This window comes from Thamnophis elegans, chromosome Z (assembly GCF_009769535.1).
Source record: "Thamnophis elegans isolate rThaEle1 chromosome Z, rThaEle1.pri, whole genome shotgun sequence".
Classification (NCBI taxonomy): domain Eukaryota; kingdom Metazoa; phylum Chordata; class Lepidosauria; order Squamata; family Colubridae; genus Thamnophis; species Thamnophis elegans.
The window spans coordinates 27,603,793-27,623,921 of record NC_045558.1 but is presented as its reverse complement, the minus strand read 5'-3'; the positions used below and the strand labels follow the sequence as shown (position 1 = coordinate 27,623,921).

Below are 20,129 nucleotides of genomic sequence, written 5' to 3'. Positions count from 1 at the left end.
CCCAATCTATTGTCATCCAGATCTACTGGACCTGCTAAGAATACTTAGGCTCCAATATAAAAGGTTAATTGAGTAACATTTCTACATCTAATATGGCATTATTTCACATTCATTATATTGCAAAAGATATGAGTATAATACCTAAGAATAGCCTTCCTTAACTTGAGTGTATTTACATGCAAATCCATTTACATGGTTGTAAGTCAAGGGCTACCTAAATTCATTATGTATTAATATTTGAATAGCTAAAGGACTCTTTTTCCCCAATTACATTTACCTGCCCTACTCTGGCAAGAAAGGTGTGTTGCAGATCCATCTGCTAAGAAATTCCAACTGAAAGGTCCTAGGAAACAAGCCTTTTCTGACATATAGAACCTCATCCTACCTCAAGATCAGCCCCAATCATAGAAATCTAGAATGTAGTTTTTTTTTTTCAAAAGATCAGGAGAAACACACAGACAGACAGACACACACACACACACACCTGATAACAGAGGGCCTGCAAATTTATTGCACTATATCTAAGATTCTCATGCATTCTTTCTAGAGATAGTGAAGGAAAGTTTGTGTTTGGTCTACTAGGCATTTTTAAAAACAATTAATTTATTTTGTCTGTATTTTAACTATAATTGAGCATTTTTTCTATTTTCTATATGCCATTGCTTTGAGTAATGTTTGTAGAAGAGTGTAGAGTATTCAATTATTAAAACAATAGGAATATATTGCGCATAACTTAGCATAGAAGCTCATAAATATTTCAGTTGAGCATATGTATTTGTCACCACACGCACAATGTTTTCAGACATATTCCTAGCAGCATGTTTTAGTAAATCACAGTGATGGTTTTAAGGATTTACTCCAAATGCAATATTCCTTATCACATTTCTTTATTGGCAGTTCAATGCATACATATCACAAAACGAAAGAAATATTAAAATTATAATCAATCATTAATTCATTAAGCTGCCTTTTTATATTCACATACTCTACAGCAGCTGTGTCAAACTCGATTTCATTGAGAGCCGCATCAGAGTTGTTTGACCTCGGTGGACTGGGGTAGGTATGGCCAGATCCACATCACTTGTGTGATCAAATGCCACTAGTAGTTTGTTTTGCTAGCACTCTGTGGGCAGGACCTTTGCTGTTTCAAGGACAGCCCCGTGGGCCAGATCTAAGCACCCCGCGGGCTGGATCCAGCCCATGGGCCTTGAGTTTGGCACCCCTTCTCTACAGAGTAAGCTGTACTAAATTCAGTGGGGCTTAATTCTTAGGAAACATGCATTATGTATTTGTAAATATGTTTATAAATTAAGGCGCTCATAGATTATTCCCAATATTAAAAGCATGGACTCATATAATAGAAGTCCCCTTCTTGTACTTCCCCTCTTATACCTCCTATGCCTCTAACTCTTTGGAGTGACTCTTAGAACTATTTTGTTCTTCTAGTTATAAAAGGCTCATTAGATTACCCTTTTCATTTTTAGATGATAAATGTCAAGTACCTTAGAAAAAAACTTGAGTATAACTTACTGTTATTAGCATGGGAATGAAAATGGCTTATTATTATAAAAGAGCTTCTCTGCTGTTTTATAAATGTGTCTATTAAAATTAAGTCAAAAGGAATATGTATCCAATTCTAATATCATGCAATATTAGAATCTTTCTCTTATCTGCCACCCAGTGGTGGGTTTCAAAACTTTTTAGAAATTATTCTGTAGGTGTGGCCTGTTTTGTGGGAGTAGCTTGCAGGCATGTGACCAGGTGGGAATGGCTTGGTGATCATGTGACTGACTGGGCGTGGCCAACTTGTAAATTGTGGTGAAACTCACTAAACAACGCTCTTGCTTAGCAACCAAAATTTTGGGCTCAATTGTGGTCATGAGTTCTCTTTCTTTCTTTCCTTCCTTCCTTCCTCTTTCTTTCCCTTTCTTTCTCTCCTTCCTTCCCTCCTTCCTTTTTTGTCTCTCTCCCTTCCTCTTTCTTTCTCTTTCCTTCTTTTTCTTTATTTCTCTTTCTCTTCCTTTCTCTTTCTCCCCCTCTTACTCTTACTCTTTCTTTCTGTCCAAAGGGACACATTAGGTGGACCTAACTAGATGTTATGTACCATAAAATAGATGGCACCTTACAAAGCTGAGCCACCAATTGAGCAACAGACCCTTCACTGCTGTGAAAAAAATATTCCTTGAATTTACATAATATTCCACCTTTTATCAGCTTTATAAACATATTTATTTCCATAGGAGAAGAGAGAGATCAGCTGGCCGAAGTGGGCTGCATTATTAATCTGAGGGGACAGTCAGCTTTACTTTTACTTTTCATCCAAAGCTGGTGAAATAGTGGTTATTTTGAACGGGTGACGGAAAAGGATGAAGTGAGGGCCAATATTGTTGTCTTTTGTATCCACGCAAAATAAAGGCATTATTGCAGATGCCCCATTTGTCTGGATAAAAAGAACAGCTTGAGAGGAACAGAGATAGGTAGGTAGGTAGGTAGGTAGGTAGGTAGGTAGGTAGGTAGGTAGGTAGGTAGGTAGGTATAGATAGATAATGATAGATAGATAGATAGATAGATAGATGGATGGATGGATGGATGGATGGATGGATGGATGGATGGATGGATGGATAGATAGATAGATAGATAGATAGATAGATAGATAGATAGATAGATAGGGAGGGAGGGAGGGAGGGAGGGAGAGAGAGAGAGAGAGAGAGAGAGAGAGAGGAGGGAGGAAAGAAGTTCCATCTTCTGAATCCATTTTCCAAGATGGGAAATACCAATTAGTTGTTATAGTCCATCATCTTATATCCAGAAAGGATCCTGAGATCAATTATATTTCTCCAAAGAGTCTATCCTTCCTTCCTTCCTCCTCTCTCTCTCTCTCTCTCTCTCTCTCTCTCTCTCTCTCTCTCTCTCTCTCTCACGCACACGCACACACACACACACACACACACACACACCTGTCTGGGCACATAGATGGTGACGGTGGTGGTAGAGCTTGCTTTAGCTCTCCGCCATCCAGGAACTGTGCCACACCAGAGAGTTCTGTGTGAATGCGCCCGGAATCAGCTGTGGTTGGGGGAAAGCTTGCCTTGGCTCTCTGCCATCCCAGAACTGTGCCACACTGGGGAGTTCTGCATGGATGTGCCTGACAGCAGCAGCAGTAGTGGCAGCGGCAGAGCACATCCTGCCTTCGGGGGCCGTTCTCCCAGCTGAATCAACCACAACGGGGATTTCTTTGTGGATGCTCCCAGTGGCGGTGTGCTCAGTGGCAGGAAGACTCAGCACCCGTTCGTTCAAATGGTGGGCCCTTCAAGCAGGAACCGAATCAGCCACGGGGCAGGCATGTGCCTCTGATGAACTTCCACCCCAGCAGCTGCCATGTCACATTGCAGGCACCTAGGGAGGCCTCGACCCCCACCTTCCTTCCACCTCCAGTCCCCAGCTCTGCTGGCAGCTACTCCTTCACATTCCATTGCTCCTTTCTCCTGGAGACCCTTCCTAGCTGGGAGCAACCTTCTGTCCTAGAGAGTTCAGTGGCAATGGGGAAATGGAGGCTTCTTTGCCAGCCTGCCAGCTGGCAAAACAGACATTTTCATAGTGGCGGCTGAAGCACAATCCCAGCTCACCCTTTCCTAAGCATGTCCCATTGCTACTGGAGCCGCTTCTTGTCATCGCCACAGCGCCAGATTCAGCAAAAGCGGCTCCAGTAGCAACGGGGCATGCTTGGGGAAGGGAGAGCCAGAACTGACTGTCTGGGATTGTGCTTTAGCCGCCGCTGGAAAATGTTTGTTTTGCCAGATGGGAGGCTGGCAATAAGCCTCCATTTCACCGTTGCCACCAAACTGTCAGTGCCCTCCCTTTACAGATTGATGCTGCAGGAGGGAAGGGAAGAAACCACTGTTGGAAAGAACCTTCCCTCCCACTCCAGAGAGCCCATGCCTGGGCAGGTGCTACACCCCCAGAGTGATCACATGGCAGCGCGCGTGGGCTGCTGACCATCCCAGGGCCCACCAGGTTGCTTCTGCAGGAGGCAGGCAGACAGGCAGCATTGCCACCCCTCCCCAGCCGCCTGCAGCCTCGGAGCCTCAGCTGGGTGGGCAAAGGAAGTGGGTGAGCAGGGCAAGTATGGTGTGGACAGGCGGGGCGAGCGAGCAGCGACCGGGCGGACAGACCAGGGGAGGGAGCGTACTGGTACGGGGCCACGGGAAGATCAGGTATGGGAAAGCAAGCTAAATTTCACCAACCGGAATGCCCATATCAGTACATACCAGCTGAAACCCACCCCTGCTGCCACCCTCACATTTAGACTCAATTCCAACACTTTAGTTGCACAGCCAAAGGAATAGGATAATGAAAACTGGGAAGGCCACAATATATAATTTTATGTCACTAACCAAGTGGAGCCGCTTCTTGTCATCGCCACAGCGCCGGATTCAGCAAAAGCGGCTCCAGTAGCAACGGGGCATGCTTGGGGAAGGGAGAGCCAGAACTGACTGTCTGGGATTGTGCTTTAGCCGCCGCTGGAAAATGTTTGTTTTGCCAGATGGGAGGCTGGCAATAAGCCTCCATTTCACCGTTGCCACCAAACTGTCAGTGCCCTCCCTTTACAGATTGATGCTGCAGGAGGGAAGGGAAGAAACCACTGTTGGAAAGAACCTTCCCTCCCACTCCAGAGAGCCCATGCCTGGGCAGGTGCTACACCCCCAGAGTGATCACATGGCAGCGCGCGTGGGCTGCTGACCATCCCAGGGCCCACCAGGTTGCTTCTGCAGGAGGCAGGCAGACAGGCAGCATTGCCACCCCTCCCCAGCCGCCTGCAGCCTCGGAGCCTCAGCTGGGTGGGCAAAGGAAGTGGGTGAGCAGGGCAAGTATGGTGTGGACAGGCGGGGCGAGCGAGCAGCGACCGGGCGGACAGACCAGGGGAGGGAGCGTACTGGTACGGGGCCACGGGAAGATCAGGTATGGGAAAGCAAGCTAAATTTCACCAACCGGAATGCCCATATCAGTACATACCAGCTGAAACCCACCCCTGCTGCCACCCTCACACTTAGACTCAATTCCAACACTTTAGTTGCACAGCCAAAGGAATAGGATAATGAAAACTGGGAAGGCCACAATATTTAATTTTATGTCACTAACCAAAAATCCAAAAAGACAAATATTGAATATATTGAATATAGAATATTATTATTACCTTAACCAACTGATATAAATAATAATATTCTGCACTAAACAGTGTTACTTTTTCCTCTTTTTCCTCTTTGGTAACAAAACCAATGCTGATAGATATTACTTACAAAACAGTTCTGTAATCTTCGGAAACTAGATCAGTTTTAGGAGCACAGAATTGTAGTACACTTGCTTAGATAATTAGAGTAACTACTACTTTTGGTTCACTAATTGTAAATAGGATAGCAACATTATAGAAATCAATCACCCATCAAAATAAAAACAAACTAGTTTACATAATGTTATTTATATTTTATTTTCCTTTACTCCAGCATTTTCAACCTCCAAATATGAACTATTTAATATAGTGTTTTCCTATGCTATCTGAACTGGGGTTGCTTTTTAAAATTAATATACAAATAAAAATAATAATTACAAGATGTTTTTAGTAACGAATACAACATTTGCTACTAAAAAAACATTGACTTTAAGTATCATCTTGTCCTTTTCTATATACTTGCAATGCACTGCTTATCTTTTTTAAGGATTTTCTCAGATACCTATGTGTAACTAGTCTACAGTTTCCAGTATTCCATTTTTAAACAATGGAACATTAGCTATTTTCCAATCATCATCATCTATTAATTAAACTTATATGCTATGCAACTTTCAATATTTTTTTCATATGCCAACAGATGTACAGTTACACTTAAACTATAGTCCTGTTCAAAGTTACAGTGTTCAAAGTGATCATTTAAAGTTGCAATGACACTGAAAAAAGTGACTTATGACCAATTTTCACACTTACGACCACTGCAACCTCCCCATGGTCATGTGATTTAAATTCAGATGCTTGGCAACTGATTCATATTTATGATGGTTGCAGTATCCTGGGGTCATGTGTTCACCCTTTGTGATCTCTTTATAAGCAAAGTCAATGGTGAAGCCAAATGGTGAAGTTTCCTTAACAACTGCAATGATTCACTTAATAATCGTGGCATGAAAACTTGTAAAATGGGCCAAAATACACTTAACAAATTTCTCACTTAGCAACATAAATTTTGGGCTCGGTTGTGGTCATAAATCGAGGACTACCTGTACTATTGACTCTCAAGCCAGATAGTATTGTACGCTTTGACTTTCAATAAAGATTTTGAAAAATATCCTCTACGTTTCTATCCCATATGTGAACTGGTCTATGTTTCCATTAATGAATATATAACTGTTGAAACAATAGTTTCCAAAGAATGAATGTTAAGTGTTGTGATGAAATTAGAAAGGGTTGTCAAGAGATATACCATTAAGTTCCATTTTAGGCTGAGTACAGCCCAATGTATTGATAAATGATTTCAATGAGTGATTAATAAATAAGATTATCACATTTGCAGATGACATGATTATTAAAAGAGCAAACTTCAGAGAACTAGATTTAAGAAACTCTACAGCAATAAGCAGTAAACAGCAACATTAATTTCAACAAGAGATAAATGCAAGTTCTGTATTTGATAGGAAAATTCTAAAGGCAAGGGAATCAAGTAGCAGTACTTCCAAAAAGGAACCTATTTCCCTTCTGGATGATCAGCAAACAAGATGATGCAGCTACAAAAATAGTGCGCTTCAACAAGACCATGAGAGACATTTTGCATGAAGAACAAAAGACAGCTTGACAGTATATTCAAGTATCTGAGGGCTTTTTACAGAAGATGGGCAGACTTGTTCAAGACAGATAAAATAAGAAATAATAGACTTAAATTATAAGTAATTATATTTTGGCGGACAGTACAGAGAAACAGAAATAGCTTTTCATAATGGAATTGACTATTTCAGGAGCAACATCATGGAAATCTAGATTCCGATTAAAAAATACAGTATTATACAATGCTAACAGCATTTTAGAATATCTACTTTGAAAAAGCAACATTGTTTGGAAAGCTTTCATGTGAGTTGTTATATGTCATCTATTATTTTATGTTTCTATTCTTTTGTTGTATGGTTTTATTATCATTATTGGTTAAAATCTGTTTGTTTTGCATGTAGTTGTGGAAATTTTAAATTGTTCTATTTATAGTTTACACAAGCATCACAGAATGGCAGGATGGAAATGTATTAAACAAACCAACAAATGTGGACAAGGGAAAAAACATTGATATTTTCTTCCGTCAGGGGAAGGTAAGTACATTTAGAAACTTTATAACCTCATTCTTTCTTTTCTGTCTTATGATATAAAACACAAACCATTTTTACAGTTGCTTAATTTCTAAAAATTAAATAATGATTTTTTTAAAATTCAACTGTAACTGAACTACTTTATTCAGAATCTAATCTTCTACTTGATCAAACTTTTATCTCTTAACCTACATGCTGTAAAAACCTAAACCTAAAACCTATATACTGTAAAAATCATGCAATATCTTTCAATGTATCTTTATTAAGCTGTATAATCAGAACATATTTAATCACCAGATTCCAAAATCTTCATATATTTTCTTATCAAACAAAAATCTAGAAGTGGTTTCCAGGTAAAAAGTCAAATTATCACTTTTAATAAAAGCCGTCAGTATTGCCATCTTAGCCAACAATTAATTTCATACAATATCATTCAATGATTAGCAAATACATAATTATCAACATGTTAGTTCTGAGATTTTTCAAAACATATCACTTGCCGGCAGAATTTTTTAAAGAATATTATTACATTTCAAAAAATATAGGTTAAACTATAAAATTACAACAAAAGAGGGAATGAGGAAAACTAAAACCACAATTTGATGGATAACTTTTATTAAAATAAGGGATCTTATTCGTATATACAATAATTGCTGCAAGACAGGCAAAGAGCGAGGTGGCTATACAAACTATAACAATAGAAGGAAGGATTGTGAAATAAATGTAGTTGGCTAAGATGGAAATATAGACTGCTTTGATTAAAGATGATAATTTGACTTTCTACATAGAAACAACTTTTAGACTTTGGCTTCATAAAGAAAAAAATGATGTTTTGATTTTGGAATCTGATGATTAAATATGTTCTGATTCTCCAGTTTAATAGAGATACTTTTTATCTTAGATTGTTATGTATTTGTTTAATCTGAAAATATAGGCTGTTTTGTTTTGGTATGGAAATATCTAGTAATATGTGTTATCTTTTTTTTCGAAGTGTTAAAATGATGCATGTAGTTTATATATTTTATTCAGATTATGATATACAGTGTTGCTGTTATTATTTGTATATGTTTCTATATTTAGTTTTATATCTTTATTTTGTTAAACTAAAACAATAATATTTTATTATATATTTATATCTGTATTGAAGAGAGTTTGAAGTAACTTTTCTATTTTAATTTTTATTATTCTTTTTGTCAGCAGAAATTGTGCAATTACTACAATATTACTTTTGATATCTTGTGAAGCAATAGAATCAAAAATTACACAAATAGAGAAAAGTAACATACCTGTCGAACAAAACTGTTTGAGGTAGTGTCAGAAGATGTACTGCCATCTGAGCCTTTAAATCTGTTTTTCCTTCTTGCGCCTTTGCCATAAGCCTGTTAAAAGAAAAAAATTAATTGGTATCATTTTATTTGGCATTTAAGATTGAATATATTATGTGCACTTTAATCATGATTACTTATTTTGTTTATGCATTCAAATTAAATTTAATAAAAATATTTTAATTTTGCACACATTCAATATTAAAAATAAAGAAGCAAAAGGCATAATTTTTGCATTCTATAATGCAATCTTGTATATAAGATTTTCTAACTAATAATTATTAACAAAAAGCACAGCTACATTGAAAAACTATCAAATTTGTATATGCCGTATCATGTTTTAACAAGAAGTACAGGGTTATGCAGAATTCAAAAATAGAATTTCAAGAAATTCCTTCTTTATTGTTAGACAAATACAGCAAATGCCTTTTACTTCTGCATGAGAGATTATCTATTTTATTATTATCTAAAGCCATGGTTTGTTTGTTTGTTTATTCATTATTATATAAACCAATTAACTATACTGGGAAAAAAACCTGTATTTTTAATTTCGTTTCGATTTAACAGGGTAGTCCTTTTTTGTATTTACTTGTTTTTCTATATACAAACATAAAATGGATACAATGTTGTAAATGCTATTATTGCATTCTCTCATATTTCATATTTTTTCAGGTATAGGTTTGCTAAGATGTATTGTAACAGTGATCCTAAATTATTTTACAACCATACACACACACACACAATATACAGACACAGTCACACACACACACACACACACACACACACACACACATATATATATATATAAAGTTGCCAAGACAATCTCAATATATATATTTATATAATTCTTAAAATCTGGTTATTTCATAAAACATGATGCATCAGGACTTGAAGTACATAACAGATATCTAGTGTTTCTATAGAACTGAGTAATCTTTTTCTAGGGAATTTTCTGAAATCTTACCACTATTTCTTTTTCAGTGTGTTCAGCGTGTTCTTCAAGCGCACACACTTTCACCTTCCTGCTGGTGGTGGCACCACATTTTCTCTTTACAATTTACTTTAACATTATTTTCTCTTCATCACTTCTTTTTCAGACCTCACTATAATTACATTAATCTGAAAACCAATTAGAATGATGACTAAAGTAATGTTTCCATATTTCACTCTTATCTACTAGATTGAAAGCAACATTTTAAGGTGCTGTAATATGATGGTAAAATCCAATTAAGGATCAAACCTTTTTCCTATAAGTAATGGGTTATCAGATGAAATGCATAACCTTGGCAAAGTTTTTGGCTTGTGAATTTCATCATGGAGCCTTTCTTTAGGGATTCTCAAATTTTGCAATAATATAGTCCTCAGGAATAATCAATAAATTTCTGTGACTGCCATTCTATGAATAACAATAATTTATTTGGGATTAGAATTGATAAACAAAATCTTTTCTTGAGACTTCCTTTTGAAGATAAACATATTTCATTTTATATGACATAGTTGAACAAGCAATGGTTGAAAAAAAGTATTCATTATTGTAAATTATTTTTCTTTGCAGGATCCTATTTGTTGGCGGATCAGCTTTAAAATAAACAATAATCCTTCACAAATTGTTCATGCCCCTCACAATGATTGTGACCCCAACTTTAGAAGCCTTGCTCTATATAATTCAGACATTGGGAATTTCATCCTTCTGCATTTAGGAAATACGTAAACATTTGGGAGAAATTTAATTATTTTTGTGATTTCCTCTGCCATATTTACCTTGCTTTCTAAGCAATAATATAGACATTGTTCTATTGGTTTTTTTTTGTTATAAATTATCACACACTATTATATGTGGCTCATATCAAGTTTTCTTTAATTTTAATTTTGCAATTAAATCCACAATTGCAAAACAAAACTCCACCTAAACCCATAATTAATCTGTAATTTAAAATAATATGCATGTTTCCATTATACTGTTCTATTTGGGGAAGGTTGTAGCTCAACAATAAGGCTCATGATTTGCATACAAAAGAGTTTAGATCCAATCCACAGTCCTTGGCATGTTCATACAAGGATTCTACTCTCTATGAAGCTGTAAAGAGTTTCACATTTATGTGAGGCCCCAACGCTGACTGAATTTGGCATGTACTGAGAGCTAAATCACATACCTAAGAATCTTTATTATTATACAATGAAACTTTCCAGGTCTAATGAACATTTTGTGTCTTTATGAAAGAATCTAATGTCTCTCCTCTCATTTTCAGTGCGCTTCAGACAGCTTTGCAGGTTCTAAAGGAATGCTGTCTTGATTAGCAAAGAAGAAAACTAATATGCAACGTGACAGGCTGCTTCAAGGTGAAAACACCTTATAATGAGCTCCAATTCCTCCAGCTCAGAATGTATTTTGTCAGAAGTTATACTGTTCTTCAAGGGAGCTCATCCCATGGTTATAGTAATTGGGAAATGTGCCTGGGTGCAAAACTGATGATGCTAATGCTAATTCTATAAGTCTCTATTGGATTTTTAATACAAAGGGAATGATAGCTTATTAGCTAGATGGCTTCATCAACATTTGATTTTTTTAAATTCTTTTTTTCATAATGAAAACATGAAGAGATGACAAGCTAAAATGGAAATAGAACAGAGAGGGTGTTATTTTGCAGCTAAAACATACTTGAAAGATATCACTAGAAACATACTTTGTTTTCTTTTTGTATGAAATATTTGTTGCTCCAGAACTAGCAATATTTGAGAACATACTGTTGGATCTTTTAAAATACTTTACTTAGCAGGCTCCTATTTGTTGGCTAGAGGCAGAACTCTACTCATGCTCCCAGGATGTTCTCAATATTCTGAAGTCAGGTGAAATAAAGGTAGTGGAAAGTTAGCCAATTGTCAGGTTCATTTCAAACTGTTTTTGAGACATGGTGAGAGGAAAGGGCATGTGTAAGTGTCTCATGAAGAGCTACCGTCTGTCAGAGGAAACAATGATGTGTCAGCAGCAGGTTATGCTCCTAATAGACAACAATAATACAACCTTGAACAAGTAATTCAAAAGAGCACTGAAAGTACCATTTTATAATGCTATGTGAATTCCTTTGTATCACTTGCTTGTGCAGATCAATTTCTTCTTGCTGAGGGTTCTTTAAACCCAGCTCTATGAATGGAATCCTATTCCAGTGTTCTTTCATACTCGTATTGATTTCCATTAGCAAAATCAGGAAATAATTCCTCTCATTTCTGCAGTTTCCCAGATTCTCCAGCCTTGCCTTTCCATATCTCATTCCTTCCAATTCCAATAGCATTAAAGAATCTTTAAAAGGCAAAAGAATCTAGGAAAACTACATTGTGATATTTTATTATTACAAGTTTCCTAAATTACTAAGAAGTATTCTTTGAAATAGACCTCAGAAGTGCTAAGGAGACTAGTATTAATATTAAAACTTTATTCTAAGCAAACCAGGCATATGCACTGGAAAATGAAGTGTGTATATTATATGCCCTTCCAGTTACCAAATATATTCTTCCAGCTACTCTATGACTGAATTGACATAAGGCATGATTTAACCAGTTTATTGAATGAACCATAATTGGCTATGTTTCTAAAACACACTAAGTACTAAATTATGTTTTCCAAATCATAATTCATATAAGATAAGGCAAAAATTAAAGAAACCATATTATGGTTTTATAAAATGCATGAAGCAAATGTACTTTCAGACTTAGTTCTGAAAATATGTATCTTGGAAAAAAAATTATTGAATGCCTAAGCAAATGATGTATATGTAGTTCAAAAATAGTGCAAATCTATGCATATTTAAATCATTGTTGAACAAGCTGCAATACATGGCTCACATATCTTAAGTTAAAACAAACCAAGCTTCATTTCATGTATTCATAGAAAAACATTTTTCTTGAATTTTAGCAGATAATGATAAAAACACTAGGCTTTTTGGGGGGAGAGGGGGGAATCCAATTGTACTTAAAGCATTAAAGCAATTTATTTTTATTCAATATGTTTCAAGGTTCTGTACAAAATAATTATAACAATTATATAATGCAACAGTATGCAGGACTGTATAAATAATGCAAGTTATATGAAATGAATGGAATTTTTTTTAAAATGTTAGTTGCTCACTGGTAATTTCATTTAAAGGATTCCAGAAAGAGGAGAAAACAGGACCCAAAAGGTATACATAATTTCTCAAGAAATAGGAATTAAAAAGGCATGACAATATGTAAACGTTCAAAAGGTTACTTAACTTAATATTTAGAAGACTAAACTTGGTATCAACAAGATATACATATAAGGGACAAATTAGAGGACTACGTCTATTTAAAAAAATAAATAAGTCCAAACCTCAAATTCTAAAACCATGAGGACTGTAATTATGCAAAAATGCAGAATCTATGTGTGACAGGGTGCATAATGAATGAAAGCATTTTTTTAAAGACATTGCTAATTTGGTGATATATCACAATCAGCTTGTAAAATATGTGAGTTAAAAAAGAAACATTACGGCTGACACTAATTATGTAAAAGGAGAGGTGAGGAAGAGATGGCAAATAGCACTAACAAAACAGTATGAATGTTAATAGTCTGCAATATACAGCTACATATTTTCTGACATAAAAATATAACAATCTGCATTACAATAAAGGAAATTCAGAGCTAATTTATAGAATGGCATAAACAACAAGTGACACAGAATATTTGTTAAGTCTGAAAGCCTTCTATGAAAACAAGATCTTTCTTTCCTTATCACATTTTATGATACATCCAGAAGACTGGATATTTTCATTCAAAAAAGAATGTAAATATCTTCTCAAAACTCAAAGTGGATGCAAAGAAAATATGTGCATCCAGCATAACTCCTCAGTGAAACTGGACACAGGTACTTTTTTGTTGTTTTTAGGTCAGGATTTCAAAATGGTACAGAAATTCAAAGCAGTCACTAAATGAATAGTCAAAGAGATTCAGAACTCTTTTACCCACCTAAAAACTATTTTCAAAGGGAATTTTTTTATTTATGTGGCAAAAGGCACTTGGAGATATGCAAAGCAGGTCAAGACCTAAAAACAGCCACAAGTATTCAATAGTTTCCCTGTCTTTATGCAAACACTTTTAAAATCAATGACAGCCTATAAATATTATTAAAAATTACAGAATGTCAAACCACTTTAACTTTCCATTCCCATATATATAAAGATTTAGCTCACATGCAGCATTCTGAACAGAACATAGAAACAAAATTCATAATTTATATATACAGGTAGTTCTCAACTTATGATCACAATTTGTATCAAAATTTATATTAAGCAAGACAGTTCTTAAATTAACTTTGCCCCATTTTATGACCTTTCTTACCATAGTTGTTAAGTAAATCACTGCAGTTATTAAGTTAGTAACAAGGTTGCTAAGTGAATGTGGATTTCCCATTGACGTTGCTTGTCAGAAGGTCGCCTACCTTCTGACCGCAGGACATTGCAACCCATGTCAATATAAACTAGTTGCCAAGCATCTGAATTTTGATCACATGACCACAGGAATGCTATAACATTAGTGTGAAAAACGGTCATGTCAATTTTTCAGTGCCATTGTAAATTTGAACAACTGTTATAAGTTCAGGACTATCTGTACCATATATTTTTAGCTCAACAATTATATATTTGTCTTCTACACCCTATTGTAAAGAACTGATTAAAGGAGCAGCTACAGAACATAGCTAATCAAAGCCAATACCAAAACTAAAGCACAATTAGTACCTGCTACTTGGGACTACTTGGAAATTTTAGGCTGTACTGTGTAATTGAAAAACATTGCAGAAAGGAACAATAGCAAACCATTTTCATGCAGTTGCCAAAACAATTCAGAGATGTGGTCATAAATTTAAGGGTATTTTTTCTCTTGGCATATGGTAAGGATGTTCTCTTTTAAGACAACTTGAAAGCTGACTAAGTTAATTATGGCTAATACTTGCAGGGAAAGACGCCTGAAAGTTCCAGATCTATTTAAAAGAAAGTTTAAAAAGTGGCAGTCCAGTTTCTTGATGAGATTAAAAAATAAAACAGGCTATATGAATGCAATCACCCCAGCATAGCTTCACTTATGTCAAACTGTATTGGCCAAAATTTGGCTGTAATTCTCCAACATTCAATTTTGCAAAACTACTAAGTTCAAGCTCTGAAGAATTTCCTCAGGCACTCAACATACTATGACTAGATAAGCATTATTATTGCAAATTAGCTTGAAGCTATAGTAAACATCTGAATGCCATGTTAGTATGAAATTGTAATTTTTATACGCATAGTAATTTAAACCTGTTGCTGCTGCTGCCTTCCTGTCCCATATTTCTAAAGTTGCTCTATACTTTACAGCCTTGAAACTGTACAGTTGTTGCTACTACCATAAGTGGTATTAATGCTATCTCTGATCACTGTTACTTTATAAGATTAATGAGATTCAGTGTTTAATATGGATCATTGATCAGTTGCTGGCATTATGTACTATCCAAGTGATCCGCAATTGTCACAGACTGCAATTAAATTCAAATATTATTTTCTCCTTTCTGCTTTCAAAAGGTTGATCTAGGACTACTTTTAAAAATGCAGAAAAGCTGTTCAGAAATTTCAAAACAAATAGATAAATTAATCATAAATTAGATAGGTAGAAGTAGATATTGTTCAGATATTGCTGAACAACAACTGTCAGCATCCCTCACTATTGTCTACATTTCTTGAGCAGCAACTACACCTTAGAGATATACAATCTACAATCAGTAATCAATTGTCATTTTCTATGACAATTTCTGTCATGAAAATTAGCAAGGTCCATAACCATTTACGTCATTGTGGAAAACTATTTTTTCATTCCTGAGGGGAAAAAATCAGTTTCCTATCAGCTACTTAAACATCACAGAATTACTTTGAAGTAATGGAATGAAAATGCTTTTCAGTTTCAGTAAAAGCACAATGTTCTTCAACAAAAATGTAAGTGATAAATGAGACAGATTGTATAATGAACTGATTTATTGTCAAGTTCCCCTTATAGCTTTTCTGATTGCTGGTGGGCATCCATTCACTTGGGCACCTCATGACAGATGGGGTAACTATGTCAGTTTCATGGAGAACAAACAATAATTTGTGTAATAAGAATTATCAAAACTTTAGAAAATTATTTACAAAGAATTCTGTTGACAATGACTTGTAATCTGATCCTAATTATATAATCAAAAGCACTGAAAAGAATTAAAAAGCAATTGTATTCATCAACTGCATAAGTTTTATTTAACTTTAAGTCTAGCAGGAAAAAGTTCACCTATGAAAAAATTGATCAAATGATACAAGGAAGAAATTGTAATTTAATATTTTATATTAATCTTCATCTTTCCTATTAAGATCAGAACACTTTAGAGAAAAATTATATATACACACACACACACACACACATACATATACATACATACATACATATACATATATATATACACATACACACACACAAACAAAATTATAGAAGTTAACATATTAAATAAAAACACAGTAAATATATATTGAGCAAAAGATACATTGTAACTGTAATCCCATTTATTACACACAAAAGGATGTAGCTATTTATAAACGAGCTTACTCTGCTAGAAAAATAAGTAAAGCCAGAGAGTAGTTTGATGGAAATGCTCAGCATTTTTATCATTTATTAGTGAAACAAAATGTTCTTTCAGAAGACCTCTTAGCTGCATTATTAGAACAACCTTACTTATGGTTCATACATTACATAGTTTAAATCTGAGAAGAGTTTTGTTGAGGTTTGGGATACTTTATTATTGCAATGGTAAGTATATAGTAGGTTATTAATTTCCACTAAAATATGTAGTGTGTTAAAAGTTAATCACAGAATAGATTAAAAACACTTCATGTACAAGATAAACTAATGTACTATCATGGAACATTGTAATATTTAAAATATGCAGATAAAAATTAAATGGAACTTATTAGTATGAACTATGTCTTTGCAAATTTGACCATGCAGTTGATAAGAAATACTTATAAATCTGCATACATGTAGCTCCCTTTCCAAGAGAAATAAAAAGTAGGGAAATAAAAAAGGAATCTGAAAGCACATAGATTTCTCTTGTATATATTTATCTTACTTCAAGTTCAAAAATGATACACTTTCCTGTCAAATGAAGAGTTGCCCAATCACTGAATAAAAGAGCAATTAAAGCACTGGGTGTCATCATACTGCATAGAAAGCAGCAGGTAGCAAATTGCTAGAGCATGACAAACAATGGAGTTACTAAATAAGACATTCATAGTAACACATTTCTATATGAATACTTTTTAAGGATGGATCTGATTATCCAGCTGTGCATCTTCATACTTCCCATTAAAATTTTACACAATTAAAAAGAATTAGAGAAGCTTTGTCCTTACATTATAATCTTTTGTGTGCATAAGTATTTTGAAAATGAAAAAAAAACATCCACTTGTCTCTTTCTGTGTAACAGGATAGTTTAAGGAATTGTTAATTTCTAGTATGTATGTGGAACACATTACAAATCTAATCAGCTAGTGTCCAAATATATATATATATATATATATATATATATATATATATATATATATATATATATATATATATATATATATATATATATATATATATATATATATATATATATATATATAACTTTTTCAAAAATTGAAAAAGTAATATATGTGCTACAGCTCTTTCCAGCATGTACTCATATGGAAAAGCATGTGTTTTCTTGGTGTAGTTGCCCATTTCCATCAGTTTGGTAGATTTGGATCTTTTGAACTGTATGCATTTCACTAAAACAAAAACTTGCTTTCAAGTTAATATGACAGGGTCTGAGAAAGTCTAAGTTCTCTTATGTATCTAAAGGCAAACATTATTTAAGAAAATGCAAATCATTCTGGCCTAATCCATTAATATATGCATGTATTTTATTTCTCTACAGTGATTACTGTACAACTTTGCAAAGGTAAAAAATAGAAATTTTGTCTTTGACAGAACATTCCAACATGGCAGTCATCACATAATTTTCAAATCAAGAATGTGTGAAATAAAATAAAAAAGTAGTATCCTCTCAGAATACTCTCAGAATCTGGGAAAGTTATTGTTTCTATACTGCCACTTGAATATATGCTTCTAAGCAATCTGGGATTTGTATTCAGGAGTTTATTATTACGAAGTCTAGTTAGCAAAGAATGCCAGAATTAAAAAGCCAAGGATCTTGCAACAAGGTTAAAGAATGTGTTACTTGAGAGACCGCCTTCTGCCGATTACTTCCCTAAATCGACCAATTAGATCGCACAGACTGGGCCTCCTCCGAATCCCATCTGCCAGTCAATGCCGACTGGCGACCACACGGAGGAGAGCCTTTTCTGTTGCTGCTCCGACCCTGTGGAACGAGCTCCCCATGGAGATCCGTACCCTCACCACTATCCAGACCTTCCGCGCAGCCCTCAAGATCTGGCTCTCCCAGCAGGCCTGGGGATAGGCTTCCAATTCACCCGCCCGAGTGTTTGATTGTTGAATGAAAGTTGTGTTTTACTATTTTTTCTTTGTTCACATATTGTTTTGTTTTTGACCTTGCACCCCCCCTCCCCCCCCCTGTGGTTGTAAGCCGCCCTGAGTCCCCTCAGGGAAAAGGGCGGCATATAAATCCCAATAAACTACAAACTACAAACTACAAACTATTGCATATTGTAATTCTTGCAGTTAATTAACATCACACTTCAATGCTGTGAACTACTATACACATTGGGACTTACTCCCAATATGGTATTCCTGTTAGATTTCAATCCAAAGGTCTAACAGACTTATTTGTTAAACAACTCTACAAGACTGTGGCTCTATAATGTAATAAATACTAAAATCACAGCTATTTCTGACATTGGCATAGTGGTCAGAGTTGTTTAAATATCCTTGAGATCATCCTTGAAAACACCTTGGAACTGATGTCAAAATAACTTTGCTATTATTTCTATTTCTATTTCTACACTTAGCCTGTTTAGAAACAGAGTTAGATTTTTTTTTAATTGTGTAACCTAGCCCCAAGTTACTTTTCAGTACTATCTTGTCCCACCCAACTTAATAACAATAATTCTGAGAAAGGCTGTTATGTTCAGAAGCTATAAACTTTTACCTATGCCTCACTGGGTGTGGTTAATTGGTCAATAACGGCAGCTCTAGCCAGATAATTACCTCTAAATTAGTTGGAGGCTGAAAAATGATAGGAAGATATTAAACATTTCCAGACACAGAAGGCTGAAAGCACCTATGAAGTGAGCAGTGAAATGCACTAATGCAGATAACAGATTCGCTTTAAAAATATGCAAGGAGAGTCTTGTTTTTGTTGCAGAACATTGAAACAGTCTTTAGAAATGGCAAGATTAGCCACATATGACTGTCAGATGATGACTTCTTTACCAGTTCATCACTGGCTGAATAACATTTGGTCAGGTTCACCCAACAAATTATACTTGGTTGGCAAGCAGCCACGTCTGGATTCGCACCACCTGCCCAACCCACAATCCAGGAATCTACCTTGTGGCTTTGTGTAACCTGTACCCGAACAATTCGTCTCGCCTTAGCAAACAGAACCACGACTTGGTCAAGTGGCCTAAGGTGGTGGGTTCGCCCAACACGAGGGGGTGGTTACTTTGTGGCGGCTCCGTGTTTCGCGACAATTCGGCCACCTCCACGCACGTGGTAGCGGCTCCGCGTGGGTGCCCCTCGCCGTGGCTTCCCCACGCTCCCAAGTCGTACCTGCAGTGCCGTAACGAGCGCCGGGGGATTCTCCAGGAAGTCCATCTGCATCTCTTGCGCCGCCGCCGCTACTTCTGTGACAGGAGGCGATTTGGATAGGTCACTTTGGACCATTGGAGAAAGGAAGGGATCTATTCCAAGAAGAAGCGCTTCTGTGAAGCAATTGCAAAGGATTCCCCACCCCCACCCCCCAGGTTGTTGCCGATCCTCCTGGTCCTCGAGGAAAGCTTTGCTAATCCCTCAGGGTCGGGCCATTTTGAAATGTTTCATATGCTTCGCCTCCTTTAGGCTGACCGACGGAGGAGACGGCGAAGGAAAGGAGAGGGCGGTGGTTACAAAAAGGGAGAGTGGGGGGAGGAAAAGCTCTGGGTTGTAATCCAGCGGCCCCGCGCGCCTCGCCTCGCCTCGCCCTAGAAGCGCGGCTCCAGCTTGGAAGAACTGCTACTACGGTTGAGGGGGAGGAGACAGGGAGGCGCCTGAGGGAAGCAGAAAGGGACAACCGAGACCCTTTTCTTTTCTCTGTTACACATACACACACACTGCCTCCACCTCCCCCCCTACACACACACACCCAAGCAATAGAGGGGGAATAAAGCAGCGCTTCGAGGGCAACCCTGAGGTGACCGCTTAGCGGTTTTCTTTCTAAAATAAAGTTAGGCGAGGAGCCGCGACCAGCAGTTTTTCCTTCT

The 20,129-nt window shown here is 36.3% G+C and overlaps 1 protein-coding gene across 1 annotated transcript in view; it reads right to left on the bottom strand.

Moving 5' to 3' along the window:
- CACNB2 (calcium voltage-gated channel auxiliary subunit beta 2) overlaps positions 1 to 19,613 on the bottom strand; it is a 195,958-nt gene extending 176,345 nt beyond the window's left edge. Inside the window, exons 1-2 of the mRNA XM_032237269.1 lie at positions 19,441 to 19,613; positions 8,622 to 8,714 (exon numbers count right to left, since the gene is read on the bottom strand). Of these exons, the coding sequence (XP_032093160.1) occupies positions 8,622 to 8,714; positions 19,441 to 19,554 (207 nt within the window). The 5' untranslated portion in view covers positions 19,555 to 19,613. The remainder of the gene's footprint in view (positions 1 to 8,621; positions 8,715 to 19,440) is intronic.
- Between the last annotated feature and the right edge of the window lie 516 nt (positions 19,614 to 20,129).